This window comes from Aspergillus tubingensis (assembly GCF_013340325.1).
Source record: "Aspergillus tubingensis WU-2223L DNA, scaffold_6, whole genome shotgun sequence".
Taxonomy (NCBI): Eukaryota; Fungi; Ascomycota; class Eurotiomycetes; order Eurotiales; family Aspergillaceae; genus Aspergillus; species Aspergillus tubingensis.
In genome coordinates, this window is record NW_023336280.1 from 2,133,515 (window position 1) to 2,149,156 (window position 15,642).

At 50.3% G+C, this 15,642-nt stretch overlaps 5 protein-coding genes across 5 annotated transcripts; 4 read left to right on the forward strand and 1 right to left on the reverse strand.

Moving 5' to 3' along the window:
• Positions 1 to 282: 282 nt before the first annotated feature.
• hir3 (putative transcriptional corepressor of histone genes (Hir3)) lies at positions 283 to 6,531 on the forward strand (the record flags this gene model as incomplete). Its single annotated transcript, XM_035499588.1, has 4 exons — positions 283 to 4,562; positions 4,617 to 4,839; positions 4,892 to 5,047; positions 5,104 to 6,531. The coding sequence occupies 4 exons, from the start codon at positions 283 to 285 to the stop codon at positions 6,529 to 6,531; spliced, it is 6,087 nt and encodes a 2,028-aa protein (XP_035355481.1).
• Positions 6,532 to 6,863: 332 nt separating this feature from the next.
• On the reverse strand, positions 6,864 to 9,769 carry AtWU_04478 (kinesin family protein; the record flags this gene model as incomplete). Its single annotated transcript, XM_035499589.1, has 7 exons — positions 6,864 to 7,198; positions 7,252 to 7,312; positions 7,363 to 7,893; positions 7,948 to 8,075; positions 8,121 to 8,631; positions 8,863 to 9,132; positions 9,194 to 9,769. The coding sequence occupies 7 exons, from the start codon at positions 9,767 to 9,769 to the stop codon at positions 6,864 to 6,866; spliced, it is 2,412 nt and encodes an 803-aa protein (XP_035355482.1).
• A 537-nt stretch (positions 9,770 to 10,306) lies between these two features.
• On the forward strand, positions 10,307 to 11,497 carry AtWU_04479 (putative RTA1 domain protein; the record flags this gene model as incomplete). The annotated part of the gene is made up of 4 exons (XM_035499590.1): positions 10,307 to 10,334; positions 10,400 to 10,499; positions 10,554 to 10,703; positions 10,756 to 11,497. The coding sequence occupies 4 exons, from the start codon at positions 10,307 to 10,309 to the stop codon at positions 11,495 to 11,497; spliced, it is 1,020 nt and encodes a 339-aa protein (XP_035355483.1).
• Positions 11,498 to 12,014: 517 nt separating this feature from the next.
• AtWU_04480 (putative ubiquitin conjugating enzyme (UbcB)) lies at positions 12,015 to 12,647 on the forward strand (the record flags this gene model as incomplete). Its single annotated transcript, XM_035499591.1, has 3 exons — positions 12,015 to 12,041; positions 12,134 to 12,250; positions 12,330 to 12,647. 3 exons carry the CDS (start codon positions 12,015 to 12,017, stop codon positions 12,645 to 12,647), a joined length of 462 nt encoding a protein of 153 aa, XP_035355484.1.
• A 686-nt stretch (positions 12,648 to 13,333) lies between these two features.
• Positions 13,334 to 15,152, forward strand: AtWU_04481 (cytochrome P450; the record flags this gene model as incomplete). The annotated part of the gene is made up of 5 exons (XM_035499592.1): positions 13,334 to 13,642; positions 13,739 to 13,979; positions 14,032 to 14,150; positions 14,206 to 14,988; positions 15,057 to 15,152. The coding sequence occupies 5 exons, from the start codon at positions 13,334 to 13,336 to the stop codon at positions 15,150 to 15,152; spliced, it is 1,548 nt and encodes a 515-aa protein (XP_035355485.1).
• Between the last annotated feature and the right edge of the window lie 490 nt (positions 15,153 to 15,642).

Here is a 15,642-nt window from a genome sequence, read left to right on the forward strand (position 1 = left end):
CCCGGTACCGCCTTTGCCTCTTTCGGTAATTCCCGCCCGCGCAACGCGTGTCTGTCACGGGCTCTTTCTCCAGTTCCATTTATCGAGTCTCCAATTCTAGACTCTCCGTTCCTTCCATTCATCTTCCCAATCTCCACTCCACGTCATTACCACCTCCCCAGATTGGGCCTTTCCTCAGGTAGCCCGGGGTTGCTTGTCTTTCCTTTTGAAATGTGGTATAGCCGGCCCGGTTTTACTACCACTATCAGGGAGCTCGTTGCGCCCTGTCATTAAACCGGCATTATGTCCAGCTGGGCAGCTTTGAATATTGAACCCGATGAGGCTATTGAGGAAGAAGTCGATGACACCAAGGAGATCCAAATTGAAGAGGCGCTTAAGCTGTACCAAAATGCCTTGAAGCTCCATTCCCAGGGTCCACAGTTCTATGCGCAGGCCGAAGAGGCATATGATGCTCTGCTGGATTCTGAGATATTCAAATATCCCGAGTCAATCTCTGATTATAAAAGAGTAGTCACTCAGGAATCTGAACCCCGGTATGATGACACGGTGGTGGCGGGTGCGACAGAAGCGCTCGCGGAGTTCGACATCAGTGACTCTACGTCGAGCACGCTGATGCAAACCATATACCTATCGTACAAGAACCATGGACAGTATATCCTGGATGCGTTACACGCATCTCTGCAGGGTATCACCGAATCTTCTAAACTTTCTGGGGATCCCCGAACCAAGGTCAAAGAGAAAACTAGCACAGCTTTGACGGCGTTTGCAGAAGCCCTGGAACGTGACGACTCGGATCTGAACCTCTGGAGACAGAGCGCAAGACTTTGTAGTGCTCTGCAAAGCTATAGACTAACACGATACTGCCTTGAAAGTGTACTAGCAGATGACGACAACCGCTTAGAGGTTCGGACAGAGCAGCTAGGGTTGGAAGAAACATTTGCCGAGGAGCGCCTGCGTGAAGTGCTGCGGTCGCTGCTTGATAGGTTGTCTGTGGCTCAAGTACCCTTGAAAAAGCCGAAAAAGGCCCTTCTCAAATTTCTACAGCGCCAGGCAGACCCGTATCCCTACCTTCCCCCTCTTCCGTTGGATCTGCAGGACACAGATCCGTCGACGAACCCTCTTGCCTTAAAGGCTTCTCGTCATGAGATCAAACCAGCTAGCCCTACATGGGCCGATGTTGGCAAGTCGATACTTCAAAGCCTCACTGATGAAGAAGTCGGCGCGTCAGAGATCGGACCTGGGTCTTCAGTTCGCATATCGCTGCCTACTCTCAGTCCTGAAACAAAGGCCGTAGGGTCTCAACGCCGAGCCTCAAATGCTCAAGCCGCAGATGGGAAATCCAACCAGCAGCAGGACGTCGTCATGTCGGAGGAGCATCAACCCACTGTGAAGTCCGAAGGGCCCGATGTTGTGCCAGAGCAAGTCGATGACCATTCATCCATCGATCAGCGCGCAGAGAAACAGCTCATGGAGTCGCTAGAGATTCAGTCGACTCAGCCCGGTAATCCTGGAGGTCAGCATGAGATTGCAAATGCCGATGAGGTTGATGTAAAACCCTCAAATGGCCGGAAACGATCATCTGCCTCTGCTGTTACGGAGGACCAGGCAGACCGTATACGGGCAAAAGCCAGGAGGACCCGCCTTCGTGAAGCTACTGAGGATGTCTCATTCCAGAGTGAAGAGGTTAATCTCGACTTGAATAAATACTACGAGGATCGTCTTGAGAGTTTTACCCAAGCTGACGAATGGTTATTCGGTACTGTGGGTACTTTGCTATCCAATCTTGACGTAACAGACCTTGGAAGCATTGACGATCTGAGAAAACAAGTTTGCTCTACCAATGAGAGCAATGATTCTGCAACTGCCGTGACTTGCGCTCCTGAGGGCGCAGGACACTTACTCGTCCGTGATTTGATGGACCTCATCAAGTCCTGGGATGAAGCCAAGTCCCATGCTATGCACCAGCCAGATAATCTTTCCACGCTTCAAGACATCCGGGGTATGGGAAAATCTGGTATTGCGATTTTCCTTGAGCATTCAAGAAAGTCGACCAGGAAATTAGGCATCAAACAAGTCCTCTCCGGAGAAGACGCACTCTACACGTTCCTAAGGACAGTTAATGACGGATGGCTTCCCTTGCACGATGTCGCCCTTTGCTGGCTCAAAGCGCTACTAATGCCCGACTTTGCGAAATATGCGACGGATGACATACTACAACAAGACGGGCCTGTCGTGGAGTCCGCGTATACCCTCTATCAATGGCCGGATACTTTGAAGGAAGCAGTCGTGCAACTCCTGCTGCATGAAGACGAGTACATCTATAGACATATGCGCGAACAGATCGACAACCTTGAGAACAACGTTCTGTCCAATGGATCTGGAAGACTTGCATACAGCACACAATACTTGTCGGACTTGGAGATGCTTCAAACTCTCTTCGAGCTTCACCTCGACATCTATGCGTCTATCAACAATCCAAACAGTGAAATTGATGGTCAAACAAGGCTACTGCAGCGTGATCGCTTGGCAAGATGGTGCTTGCTCGCGCGGACATCGCTCACCCACTTCCTGGATCACAGCTCTCCTAGCCCCACTCGGGAAAGAATAGTACTCCGTCATATCTGGGCATCGACGTTCCATTCAAACATGGCTGGAGATATTCAGAGGGAGCACGTCCTACATTGCCTCCAGGAGCTGAAGTTATTCTTGGTATCACTCAAAAACCCAGCCATAAGCCTGGTGAACAATGCAGTGATGCCCGAGCTGTCGACCGAGGCAGTTGATCAGGAGATCTCCAAGCTGAAGTCGATGGATTTCTTCATGAAAATATTTAACCCGACGTCGGATGACCCTGTTGGTCTGATCGAGACTATTGAGCCTATCCTTGAACCTTCCTCTGTCCAATTCGGCGAAGGTCTCGACGGAGAAGTATCTGAACAGCCAACTTCTCAGCTCCTTGAGATGGCATCCTTTTTAGATCGCGGAGATGCTACCTTGAGACTTTTCCTATGGAAGAGACTACAAGATGCGTACAAGAAGATTGAATATCCCCCTAAGGTCGTTTCCTGCTACCTCCGCAGCATCGAAATCATCATGAAGGAGCTTAGCACTCCTGCACATCTCGATGAGCCCGGTGACCATCGTCAGATCACTTTGCTCAGATGGCTCAAATCACTCGACAGCATTCTAAGCAAAGCTGTCACGATCGTCTTACATGAATCGGAAAAAGCGTATGAGTGCTTTGACATGGAACATTTAAGATCATCAATGTCTGCCGTCGCTCGTCTTACAAAGCTCCTCCACAGTTTTGCCCTGTACGAAGACTTGGTTCGTGTAGGTAAACTGTCAGGACCGGAGCTCCGTGGAGCATTGGCAAAGTCTCTGGAGGGTCTGAAAGATAAGCTGCGCGAGATGCAAGTCCGTTGCTGGATCTTGCAGTATACGCTACTGAAGGACGCCATCGCACAGAATCCTGAAGCTTTCGATACACCCATGGAAGACCGCGTACATTACTTACGGTCGGTACACAATGCCCTCGGGATTCGCAGGATGTGCAGGTTTTCCCATAAGCAATTCCTCAAACTGGTCAGGTCTGAGATATTCACTCTTGACGTGGAGCAGGACATCGAGCTGGATATCTGTCAAATCCTGTACGATATCTATGGTATCAAGTTGTCCCCGGTGGATGGTTCATTGAATGACCATGGATGTCCACCCGAAAAGCTGGACCGCTCTACGGCGATCGTCATGGTGGACTTCGTCATGAAGCAGGCCAAGAAGATGAATATCAAGGACCTGTCAAAATCCGAGCTGAAATCTACTATTGACAAGATGCAGCAAGCCATCGGTACTACGAAGTCGTCGCCTCCGCTATCATACAACAAGCGTATCATCACCGCCTACTTGAAGTCACCAATCAATCCTTCTGAAATATCCCGTGCCATTCAGGGAGTGGCTGACCTCCCACTAATTCCTGTACCTGCAGAAAGTGCAGTTATTGCTCAAAATGGCTGGTATTTCCTTCTGGGTCATGCTGCTTTGACAAAGTTTCGCTCCCAGAAGCGTCTGAACCCCGTACCCACAACGGATCTCGACGATGCAATCGTATGGTTCAGACAAGATTTGGAGCACGGGACGTCAAGATGGGAGACCTGGTACCGGCTCGCCCAGACGTATGACTCGAAGCTTGAGGAGGATATTACCTGGTCTGCTGATAAGATCAATAACAATCGGATGGAGTTGGTCACCTGGCAACGCAACGCAATTCATTGCTACGCAATGGCAATTGCAACAGCTATTAAATACTCAGAACCAACAGCTGAGACTCGCGCAATGCTCTCAGATCTGTTCACTGATTTTGGTATCCGTCTATACTCTTCTTCGCGAGCGCCCCTATCGATGGGGGCTTTCAGTCTAGCTGATTTCACGCGGCATTTTAGTGGCGAGGAAGACCAGCGGATGTATGAAGGAAGGCCTTTTAGGGAGATGAAGCTTTATACCGTCTGGAATCTTGCCAGCTACTTGCTTAAGCGTGCCCTTGTCGACAAGCCCAAGAATTGGATGTATGTCACCCTGTTATTCCGCCGGTGATCTGTCATAAGCTAACTGCCACTTAGGACTCATTATATGCGGAGTAAATGCCTCTGGAAGATGTTCAGCTGTGATGAATCTGTTAGAGGTTCTTTTAAACGGATTGAAGTCGACGTGGTCTTGGATTCCCTGCTCGATGCCATCGATGCCCTGCCGCAGCGGAGGGATTCACGCTCTGATCCTATATTTGAGCCACATTATAAGCTTGTCTCGGTAGTACACAAGCTTGTGCATCGTGGGACTCTAACGGTATGCGAGTTTCTATTCTCAAACCTGTTGACATGACTGACTCTCCACTCAGGCTGCGGAGGGAAGCAAAACGCTCCTGGCAACACCTTGGGCTCGCAAAGTCCAGCCTCCGGAAGACCAGACGGCATGGAAGAGATACATACTCGAGGTGCTTCGGAGCCTGCAGAAAGCGGACAAATCAAATTGGCACCATCGTATGGCTGTCAGGGTACGTACACTCTCGTATAGCATGTATCATACTGAGCAATTTCTGACTGTGTCTAGGCTGCACATATTATGTACGATGACGACAAAGACTCTGCAGATGCAGCCGCCTCCGCAAAGAACGAGCTTACCCAGCAGATCTTCACCAAAACAATGACAATCCAGGTCTGGAGACCTGAGTTTGAGCGACCTGGTCGGCATTTCGTTTACACCACACGCTACGCTTACTTCTTCGTCAACCTCCTCGACCAGCTCAATGATCGAGCAAACCTCGACCAATTACTGCGCCGAGTAAGGAAGAAGCAGGGGGATTTTATCAATCATAGCAAGCTTTGGGAGGATGCGTGTCTTACCTATGCCAGGGTAATCCGGAGAGCTGGCCATATCAGCGAGGGCCATGAAGAGGGCGTATTCAAGCCCATTGGTTGGGAAGAATTTGTCGCAAACACAGCCCGTTTGGAAGGCCTTGCACAGTTATCCCCAGAAAGCCCATCCCTTCTTGAACTCCTTCGAGATGCCATTGAGCTGAAAAAGCTTAACAACAACCTTATGAAGGTCTCGTTGCTCGAAGACCTTATTGCAGACCTCTACGCCCGACTTTACGAAGTCAACATGCCACAAGTCATCGAACAAGCGAATGAAGAAAATAAAGAGAAGATGAAAGTCGATCATCTTCTCATGGTTAGTGACGGAGCTGCCGATACTCCTACGCCTCCAACCTCAGCCCCAGCCTCTGAAGCACCTGCACCTCGCGGTCGTACAAAGGGTATCGCACGACGTGACGTCCAAAAACGAGCCGAGACGATTGTCAATCGTAAAGTGCCCCCGCGTGCACCCATGGCCAAAACTTCTGCCAACACAGAAGCCGAACAAGCCAACATTTCCGAAGCTGGTCCAACCTCCGCTCCCAGGCAGACAAACAAATCAGGGTTGCTTGAACCTGGCACTGAAGATGTCGGATCAGGACAGCAGAGCGATATTCCTAACAGCCTGCATGATAGCGCGGATGATGAGAGCGAACTCAGCGAAATGGACGACGAGAGACTGGCCAAGCTGACAACTGAACGCAAGTTACTGTTCCCTAACCTCGATGACCGGGGTTCCATGGATCCGGAGTCGGAGATGTCTGCCCAGGCCAGTGCCGATGGGGATGAAGGGCAAGACATGGAGGGAGATACCGAGCTTGTAGAGGGCGAAGGCGAGACTATGGTCGAAGAAGGCGAAGACCCTGGCGACGGTGACGATGATGAAATGGAAGGCGAAGAAGAGAATGAAAATGAAGCTGGCGGGGACGAAGACATGGAGGGTGAAGGCGAAGATGAAGGGGAGGGGGAGGGGGATCCGGAAGAGGATGAAGATGGCAACGATATTACCGAAATGGAAGGTGTGCAGGATAATGACGAGATGGATGACGTTGAGCAGGCTGAGATTCCCGGAACAGATCAGGAAAGCGAAGCTGGTTCTGAACCGGAAGCAATGGAAACATAAATGATGGTTATCCATCGTGCGAGTGTCGAATCATCCGTGCTCATGTTTGATATGACCATTTGAATTTCGAAGTATGCGTTAGGGTCTCATGTACTTCATGGCGTGCAACGAACGGTAGGCGTTCAGGAGGTACTTCTCAACAAGCTTCATGTATCATAGAGAACTATTAATATTATAACAAGAAAGGGGAATATTGGTATCAACAAAATAATCCACCAGAACGCCTGATACATCCTTCCCAGCCGTTACACCATCAAGCAAGTAATTATGTCCAACGAAAGGTATCCTGCCAAACGTATACAAGAAGACAGCAGCGATCTTTCGGCAACAGCTCAGATATCTTCCTCGGGAGCCAGGTCCCATTTCCGAGTCGCCATCTTTCTCTGCCTCTTGCCGGGTGAACCAGTGGGCTGCGGAGCAGGAGAAAACATGCTATCCGCAAGCTTCAGCTGGTCCATTCGCTTGAGGGCGACCTCAATGTCACTTTCGCGTCCGAGGATATTGGAGTTGCGAGAAGTCTCCAGAGTATTCTTCGACCGGGACTTCTTGGTAGGAGAGCGGCAATTCAGCTCGCGTTCCAGGGCCGCGATCTTGCTGCGAAGCTGGTCGTTCTCGAACTCGAGATCTTCGACCCGCTCGTCTGAGGAGGGTTGGGGGTCTTCGTGAACTGGAGAGGTTGTTAGTATTTTCAGTGGGAGGAGGTTTGTGGCCACAACTTACTTTGAAATCCTCGGGACACGATTTCAATCTTCTTGTCGAGATGCTCGTCGTTGAAACCAGACTGATTTGATTAGTATGCGGTGGATTAGACTGCACTCGAATGAGACTTACTTGTTGATCCAAGGCATTTTGCCATCTCTTTCGCTCCTCTTCCATTCGCTCATCCATCTCATTCCAACATTCTTCGCGCACTTCTTGCTCGATCATGATGCATCTTTCTTCGCTTGCCTTGAGTCGCAGCTCGAAATCGGTCCTGAGAATCTCTTCTTCAGCAAGTCTCACTGAAAGAGATTCATTCTCTGCCGTCAGTCTCGCGATCTCTGCCAAGGCCTTCTCAAGCTCTTCGTTTGTGCCCATGCTGGGAGTGTTGCGTCCACTAGCGGATCCGTGACGAGATCCAAGCGTGCTGGACAAGATAGACTCGGCAATTGAGGGAGCTCTAGGTACGGCAACTTCACGAGCCAATGCCGAGTAACGCAGGATCTGGGAAGTCGCGTTGTAGTCACCCATAGGATCGGCAGTGACTATCATGATGGCCTTCTGTGGGTGACGGTTGAGGCCAGTAGCCTGGTTGGAAGACGGGAAGGAGTTCGAGAAAAGTAGTTCAGTGAGTTTGCATTGTCTGAACGGAACCATGGCAGCCTATTCATGTTAGCAGCTTTCGGGAACTGATGACTATACTGTGTCGTAGCATACCTTATTTCCGTCCTGTATGTCACTCTGCATCTGAAGGCATTGCCCAAGGTACATCAAACTCTCGTTGATCTTGCCGGCCTCTGCCAGAGTCGAACCCGCCGTTTTAGCAGTTCGCGCGCGCTCAGAACCTGTTCGTGTTAGCTTTATAACAGCAAGCGAAGAGTCATACTAACCAGCAAGATCTGCCACCGTGAGTGTGTTGCCTATCCAAGTTTCTTCGCCAGTCCTCTTGTTTCGCATTCTTCTTTTGACTTCCAAGCAGAAGAAACCATGACTGCGAGAGCTGACGCTATTGGCTCCGGTTCCAGTAACCTTGCGCTCAGTAAGGCCAACTTCAAGCACCGACAGAGCCTCCTCGTAGGTGCTGCATGCTATCTTGCGTAGTCCCGCAACAACCTTGCGGTCAGGGGAGCCTTCCGTTGGCTTGAAAAACAAGGCTCTGCGTCGGTCCTTCTGCGCATTACCTCCCTGACGGGACATTGTACTTCCCTGGCCAGGTACTATAGCGGGGGACAGCAGATCGAAGATGCGATCATTATAAACTTCGTACATTGACACCAGGACGACATATTCGGAGTTGGGGTTTAGCTCCATAGTGAGGTGACTGACATCAGGCGAGCGAAGCAGGCCGTTGGGACGTTGGGGCATATTGCGACGGGGGAATATAAGTGCAGGTGTCGGTTCCTTTGCCGGTTGAGACATGTTAGCACGAGCGGTTTTACCAGAACTCAAGTGGGTGCACGAGTCTTGCTTCATCTTTTCTCTTAATTTAGGATGCATGGTGAGAAGATTGATGTAGCATGTTCTCGAGAGGGATTCGCTGTATATTTTGGAATAGGGACCAGTGTGGGCAGCGGCTAAGGGGGAAAACCGTGCGGTGCCTTGCAACGGGGTTTTTGGGGGAGGGCGCCATACCGTCATAGGGGTAGCTCTTCCAGTACTCATCGGCGTTTGGGCTCTCGAGTTCCTTCCACGTTCGGCAGGGTCGCCATATACAGCCTCGAGGAATGTCTGCGCCGTAAACATTTGGGCTTCGGAACCGTCTGACGCGGCCACGGTTGACAGAAGAAGAGGGCTAATAGAGTTGTCGGGTGGCCTGATAGTCGAGGCCAAAGAATTGAAGATAAGGTCAAGACTCATTTGGGTAATTCCTCGCTGCGACTTCGAACCTAGGATTGTATGGCTCTGTAGGTTGTCCTTGTCAGTACATGTTCAAGTTCACTCATGGGGATGCGGTGGACTAGACCTTTCCGCTGCCTGTCACTCCCAACGTTGCAATAAGGCCGTCCCTGCCCTCCACCAATACACCCCTAACCAGAGACTCCAACTCGGTGCCATGGAAGACGTCTAGCTGAGACGCTGACTCTTCGAACACCTTGGTGAAACCGAACCTTTCAACGGCACGCTTTCGCGCATCGGATGGGGGTTGCAGGGTGATATGGGTGGGAGAAGCGGCTGTGGTTTCCTGGTCATCTTCAAGGGTGACCTTTGGCTCCGGAGTCTCGATTGTCAAGCATCGTTCAGCGTGCTCCTCCAAATGCTGCGGCATAGGTGGCCGCAGGCGGAGGTACACCTGGAATAGAGATGCGGGGGAGGACTTTGTCGAGCTCATGGTGGGTAGCAGTCCACGTTGTCTGTTCACATTCGATTGAACAGAGTGGAGTAACTGCGAGATGTCGTGCGTCTTTGGGCGGATATGAGGTCCAGATCGAAGCACCATCGAAGCTGGAGAAGGCGAGACTTTCCCCAGGCCAGCAATCACGTTATGTTGACTTTGCCCTTTTGGGTTGGTGTCGTGTTGTCCTGACAACTGGTGGTGCATGATGTAAGCTCGTATTTGTGTGCCTGCAGATTCAGGCGGGAAATAGAGTTTCTAGTGCGAAAGATGGAAAGACGGCCTTAGTGCCTGAAGTTGCGCCCGGCTCAGCCTTGCTCGTATTCGCTACTCTTGGCGCTTGTTGTAATCCAGCAACTACTAACTTCATGAGCCAGGTGGTTACCCATGTGACGTGCCATCGTCTTTGTGAGATGCCACATCTGGTTCTCAGCCATCGCATGTGGAGCTGCTAGGAAGATTCAGGGCCTTTATTGCAGTACCCAAAGTCAATAAGGTTGAGGCGATGCTTTCGCGGGCCCAATAAGCCAATCTCCCAGGCTCATGGCTTGGATCAGGCACTAACCCAAAACGGTGTGCTCGTTTTCGCTTGTTCTTCTAACAGTCAGAGGCTGAATATGTGAAGACATTATATATACAGGGGAGATGAACGAAGATGGAGCAAAGATCATGCTATCACATTTTAGTTCTTCTATCACAACTGCTTGCTTCAGTTTCAGTGTCACATAGTCAGGACGGTACAAGATGATGCTTGACAAAAGATCCCCTTATCGTATGGAACCCCTACCCGCCAAGCCTATACATACTCTATATAGTGTATACACTAACGCCAAGAAGAGGAGGGAAGTCTCTGGTACTATGCGCCCAACCAAGGAGCGCCCATCTCTTTCGCAATAATGTTTGCTGTCTCTGGGATGGTACACATTTACCAATGTTGGTATGCATGCTCACCCAAGTGCTATGCCCATGCAGTTCCTAACGATGATGACAGCCAATACAAGTCTTGGAAAGTGACCGGTCTCCTACCATGGTCTGCTCTTCTCTTTACAGCTGGGTTCATAACGCGTACTATCGGCGCCTTTGGACAGTGGGGGAATGTGGGTATCTACATTGCGAGCACCGTTCTGTTGCTGGCTGCACCGTGAGTGCTTATTGATGCGGATTGATAATGAATGCCACTGACTGGCGTACAGACCCGTCTATGAGGGCGCCAACTACTTCACTCTGGGCCGCATCCTTTACTATATCCCATACCATTCGCCCATTCATCCTGGGCGCGTTTTCACCACTTTTGTGGCGGTTGGTGTTGTGATCGAGGCTATCACCGGCAACGGGGCTGCGCTGGTTGCCAACTCTGAGGCGACGGAAGGCAAGAGAAAGACAGGAGAGGGATTGCTTAAAGCAGCTCTGATCCTGCAACTTGTGCTTATGGCTGCCTTTGTTGCCTTGGCTGCCAGGTTCCACTACAATTGTCATCGTGGTGGTGTCTTGAACAGCAAGATCAAGCGGGCCTTGTACGTGTTGTATTGCAGTTGCACCCTCATTACTGTGCGCACGATCTACCGGACGGTGGAATATTTCAGCGCCACGAGTCTCAATATCTATAGTGGCGGCAACCAGATTAGCCCAATCCTCAAGGATGAGTGGTTTTTCTGGATTTTTGAGGCTGTTGTCATGTACCTCAATACCATCTTGCTGAATGTCTGCCATCCGATGCAGTGGCTCCCACGCTCCAACAAAATATATCTTGCCACGGATGGCGTTACCGAAATCGAAGGTCCTGGTTATGACGATCACCGACCAGTCATCTTCACCCTTATTGATCCCTTCGACATCGTTGGTCTTATCAAGAACAAAGGTAAACAGGAGAAGTATTGGGAAGCTGAGACAGTCAGCAAGCTCAGCAAAGGTTCGCCTGGACCATCTGCTGTGTAGGGGAAAGCGGGTTGGAATATAGAATGCAGTTATTCTTGGGCCATGTTTGACAGTGACGGCGTTTGGTATTTTTATAGACTACTTGTCGCGATGATGTTTAATGATATTTCTTATTTACCAGTGTTGATGTATCGCAATTCCACCTGGAGAATCTGTAATAGTAAATAACTAAGTGGAAAGGGGATTGACGCTGACGTCTTCCACTGCGACCAGCCGATCCTCCGCCCCGCCTGACCCGCCCCGCTAATCAATTGCCAAAGAGCTTCGGGGTTTCCCGACCAGCGCAGCTCCCCCTTCCATCTGCACTTGCTCCGCCACGACTCATTTGCCCTGTCACTGATAGTCAGCTTCTGAGGGACTGGGAACATATTCACTCCACAGTTGATGCTTGGGTTTCACGTCTCGCAATAACCCCTCTCCGCCGCCGTCCCCGACCGTGTCCCCTCAACATCTTACCCCGCTCTTCTTTCCACACCGACAAACACTTGTCAGGTTCTATCGCAAACAGACACACATCATGGGAAGTCAGAAACGGATAGCTAAGGTGAGCAGAACAGAGAGTCTTCCCTTCATAATCTGCGCCACATCTACCAGGGTGCGAATAGAGAGCACAATTGACTAACACATGACTCACAGGAGCTCGCCGAGCTTGTCGAGTCTCCCCCAGAGGGCATCGTGGTGAAGTTGGCCGACGAATCCAATCTTTACACATGGAACGTATATATGGATGGACCTGAGAAATCTCCTTACCAGGTGAGTCTCTCCTACCTGTCATCGATGTCAAGGAGGCAATATGAACCCTCACTAACACTCAAAACCGTATCATACGTAGAACGGCAAATTCCTACTCAACCTCTCTCTCCCCACCGAATATCCCTTCAAGCCCCCTACTGTCTCCTTCAAAACGAAGATATACCATCCCAACGTGACCAACGATGACAAGGGAAGCATGTGTCTGGGCATGCTTCGCGCGGACGAGTGGAAACCTAGCTCCAAGATCCTGGCGGTACTGCAGTTCGCGCGTCAACTGCTAGCGGAGCCGATGCCCGATGATGCTGTCGAGGGACGGATTGCAGAGCAATTCAAGAATGACCACAGTCGGTATGAGGAGGTTGCGAAAGAGTGGACACGCAAGTATGCCACTCTTTAGTGAGCCGCTGTTGCCTGCTATCGGGTCAGCAGGTAGATAGATACCTTGAGGCTAGTCCGCGAGCTAAGAGTGATACGAAACGACGGGAGAAACACAGGGAACAGGGACCAAAAAGACATGAAAGTTTCGGCTTGGCTAGATATATATATGATATGAACATGTTTGAGCATCACGACTGCATGAGATGAGACTTCGTTAGCATGAATTGTTTGTGGAATAAAGGACATGAAATCATCATAATAGATACCATATGCATATTGAGAGCGACATTAAAACAGAATCGGCATCTTACTTCCGGCCGAAATCCACAGGATATCATTCAAAATGCAAGACCAACTAACTGTGCATATGCTGCAGTGGTGCGGATCTCCTCCTTACTTTCTCTTATCTCTCTCGCCACAGCCTTCCCCGCACACCCGTAGATTAATACAACCGTTATACTCTACCACACGTGTATAACCAACTCATCCTCCAATGCCAAAGACCACTACTAACATCATAGACGACAACTCATCCTCGGCAACCAGATCCAAACAACGGGACTCGTTCCGCCCTCATGCGGGGATTCAAATACCTATATAGAATCACATCTACATTAGTAGCCTACTTACTACTAGCACAACTCTCCCATTCTCATAGTATTCTACTACTAGCACATCCCTGAACCCGTCATAATTGCTATCATCATGGCCCTCCTCACCACCACAATCGCATACCTCTCCCAACACATCCCCTCCATCCTACTAACAATCCTCATCATCCACCTCACCCGGAATTACTTCACGCCTGGAGTATCGCGCATCCCAGGCCCATTCCTCGCCAAACTCACCAATCTGTGGCGGTTTGTAGATGTAGCGCGAGGCAAAGCCGAGATCACACATTATCGGCTGCACCAGGAACATGGCGAGTATGTGCGGTTGGGACCGAAGGTCGTTAGTGTGTGGAATGTGGAGGCGTTGAAGGTGATATATGGGGTTAATAGGGGGTATAAGAAGGTATTTTCATTATTCTTCTCCTACTATTTCTAGTTGGATTTTTTTGGAGGATGAAGTATGTTTGTGTGAATATGCTACTAAACCATGCATGCATAGACGGCGTTCTATCGTGTCCAGCAACAACTTGCAAAGGGAAAGCCGACTAGAACGCTGTTTACATCCCTTGACGAGGATTTTCATGCTAAGATTAAACGACCTGTGTCGGCGTCTTATTCGATGAGCACGGTTGCCGAGTTCGAGCCGTTTGTGGATAGTACGATACGGACGTTCTTTGCGCGGTTGGATGGGTTTGCAGCGAAGGGGAATGTGTTTGATATTTCGACGTGGTTGCAGTATTGTAAGGCATCTGTTTTGGGCACTGGTTGTAGGAAGTAAGCTGACATGGGCAGATGCGTTTGATGTCATTGGTGAGATGACGTTCAGCAAGCAACTTGGGTTCCTGCAGCAGGGTCGTGATGTTGAAGGTGTCATCATGTCGTTGGAGAAGATGTTCGATTATGCGGGAAAGGTGGGTTGCATGCCAACACTTTGTTTCCTCATTCTGACAGGTCGTTCGTCTATAGATTGGTCAAATGCCCTGGCTTGATTATGTCTTTCTCAAGAACCCTCTCTGGCAGCTTATTCGGGGCGGGTCAACAGGAGCTGTTGCTCGTTTCGCCCGCGACCGCTTGCATGAACGGCTGTCTCAGGATGGCAGTAAGCGAGATGATTTCCCTGGTCGTCAGAAAGACTTCTTGACCCGCTTCTTGGAGGCGAAATCTATTCACCCTGACGTGGTCGACGACGCCCAGGTATTCTCATACACAGTCAGCAATGTGAATGCAGGCTCTGATACCACTGCTATCTCTCTCCGAGCGATCCTATACTATACGTTGAAAAACCCCAGGGTATTGGGCAAGCTGCAGGAGGAATTGCATAGCGCCCTCCAAGCTGGAAAAATTACCGTACCTGTATCATGGAAACAAAGCCAGGAACTCCCATATCTCGACGCCGTCATCAAGGAGGCTCTTCGTCTGCATCCACCCGTAGGACTCCTCTTGGAGAGGGTAGTCCCCGCAGAAGGCCTCCAATTGCCAAACGGCCCCTTCCTCCCCGCTGGGACTGTTGTTGGAGTCAACCCGTGGATAATCCATCGCCACGCTATTTTTGGCAAAGAGGTTGACAGGTTCGTCCCTGAGCGTTGGCTGCGGGGTAACGATGAATCAGAAGCGGAGTTTCAGATACGAAGGCAGAATATGCTAGGGGCAACGCTGACGTTTGGGGCCGGCCCCCGAACCTGCATTGGGAAGAACATCAGTCTGTTGGAGATATATAAGCTGATACCATCGTTGCTCTTGGCATACAAGGTATGTGCATTGCCATCGCCTCTTTTCCTGGCAATTTGCGATCTCTGGCTGACGGGTGGCTGTTACAGGTTGAATTGAATGATCCGGAAGCTGAGTGGGAGGTGGTCAATGCATGGTTCGTACGACAGAAAGGGATGAACGTGAAAGTGACGCGAGTGGCATAGTGCACAGTTAACTGTCAGATGGAAGGGTGAAGGGGGATGGCTTTTCGTCGGGAATAGATCCTGCGCTGGATCCTGCATGCAAGGCGCTCTTAGGAAGTCCGACGGTCAAGCCCACTGGTAATCTTAATAGAAGGGGAACTTGGCATCATCCCTTTTGGTCGCCACAAAGCGGCACGGTCAAGAGCAGAAGAGACCAAGCAAGAGCAATCAAATGTACTGCCCTCTGGGGCCCCGACTATCTACTATATTTTCTGTGCGAGAACACGTTCGTCATCGCCATGACGCGCAGGAGACCCACCAGTTGGCGGCATTATCCCAATGTGGGCGCACTAGGAATTGCGGTGCTGATTTCCGATAAGGGATCATCAAGCGCATCCTTGGGTTCCGTTCGTATTAATAGAATCAATTTCGCTTTCGCATGTTGCTCCATATAAGGACGAAGCGGCGGAGCTGAGGTACATTGGATTTCCGGGACAGCGCAATCTCTCTT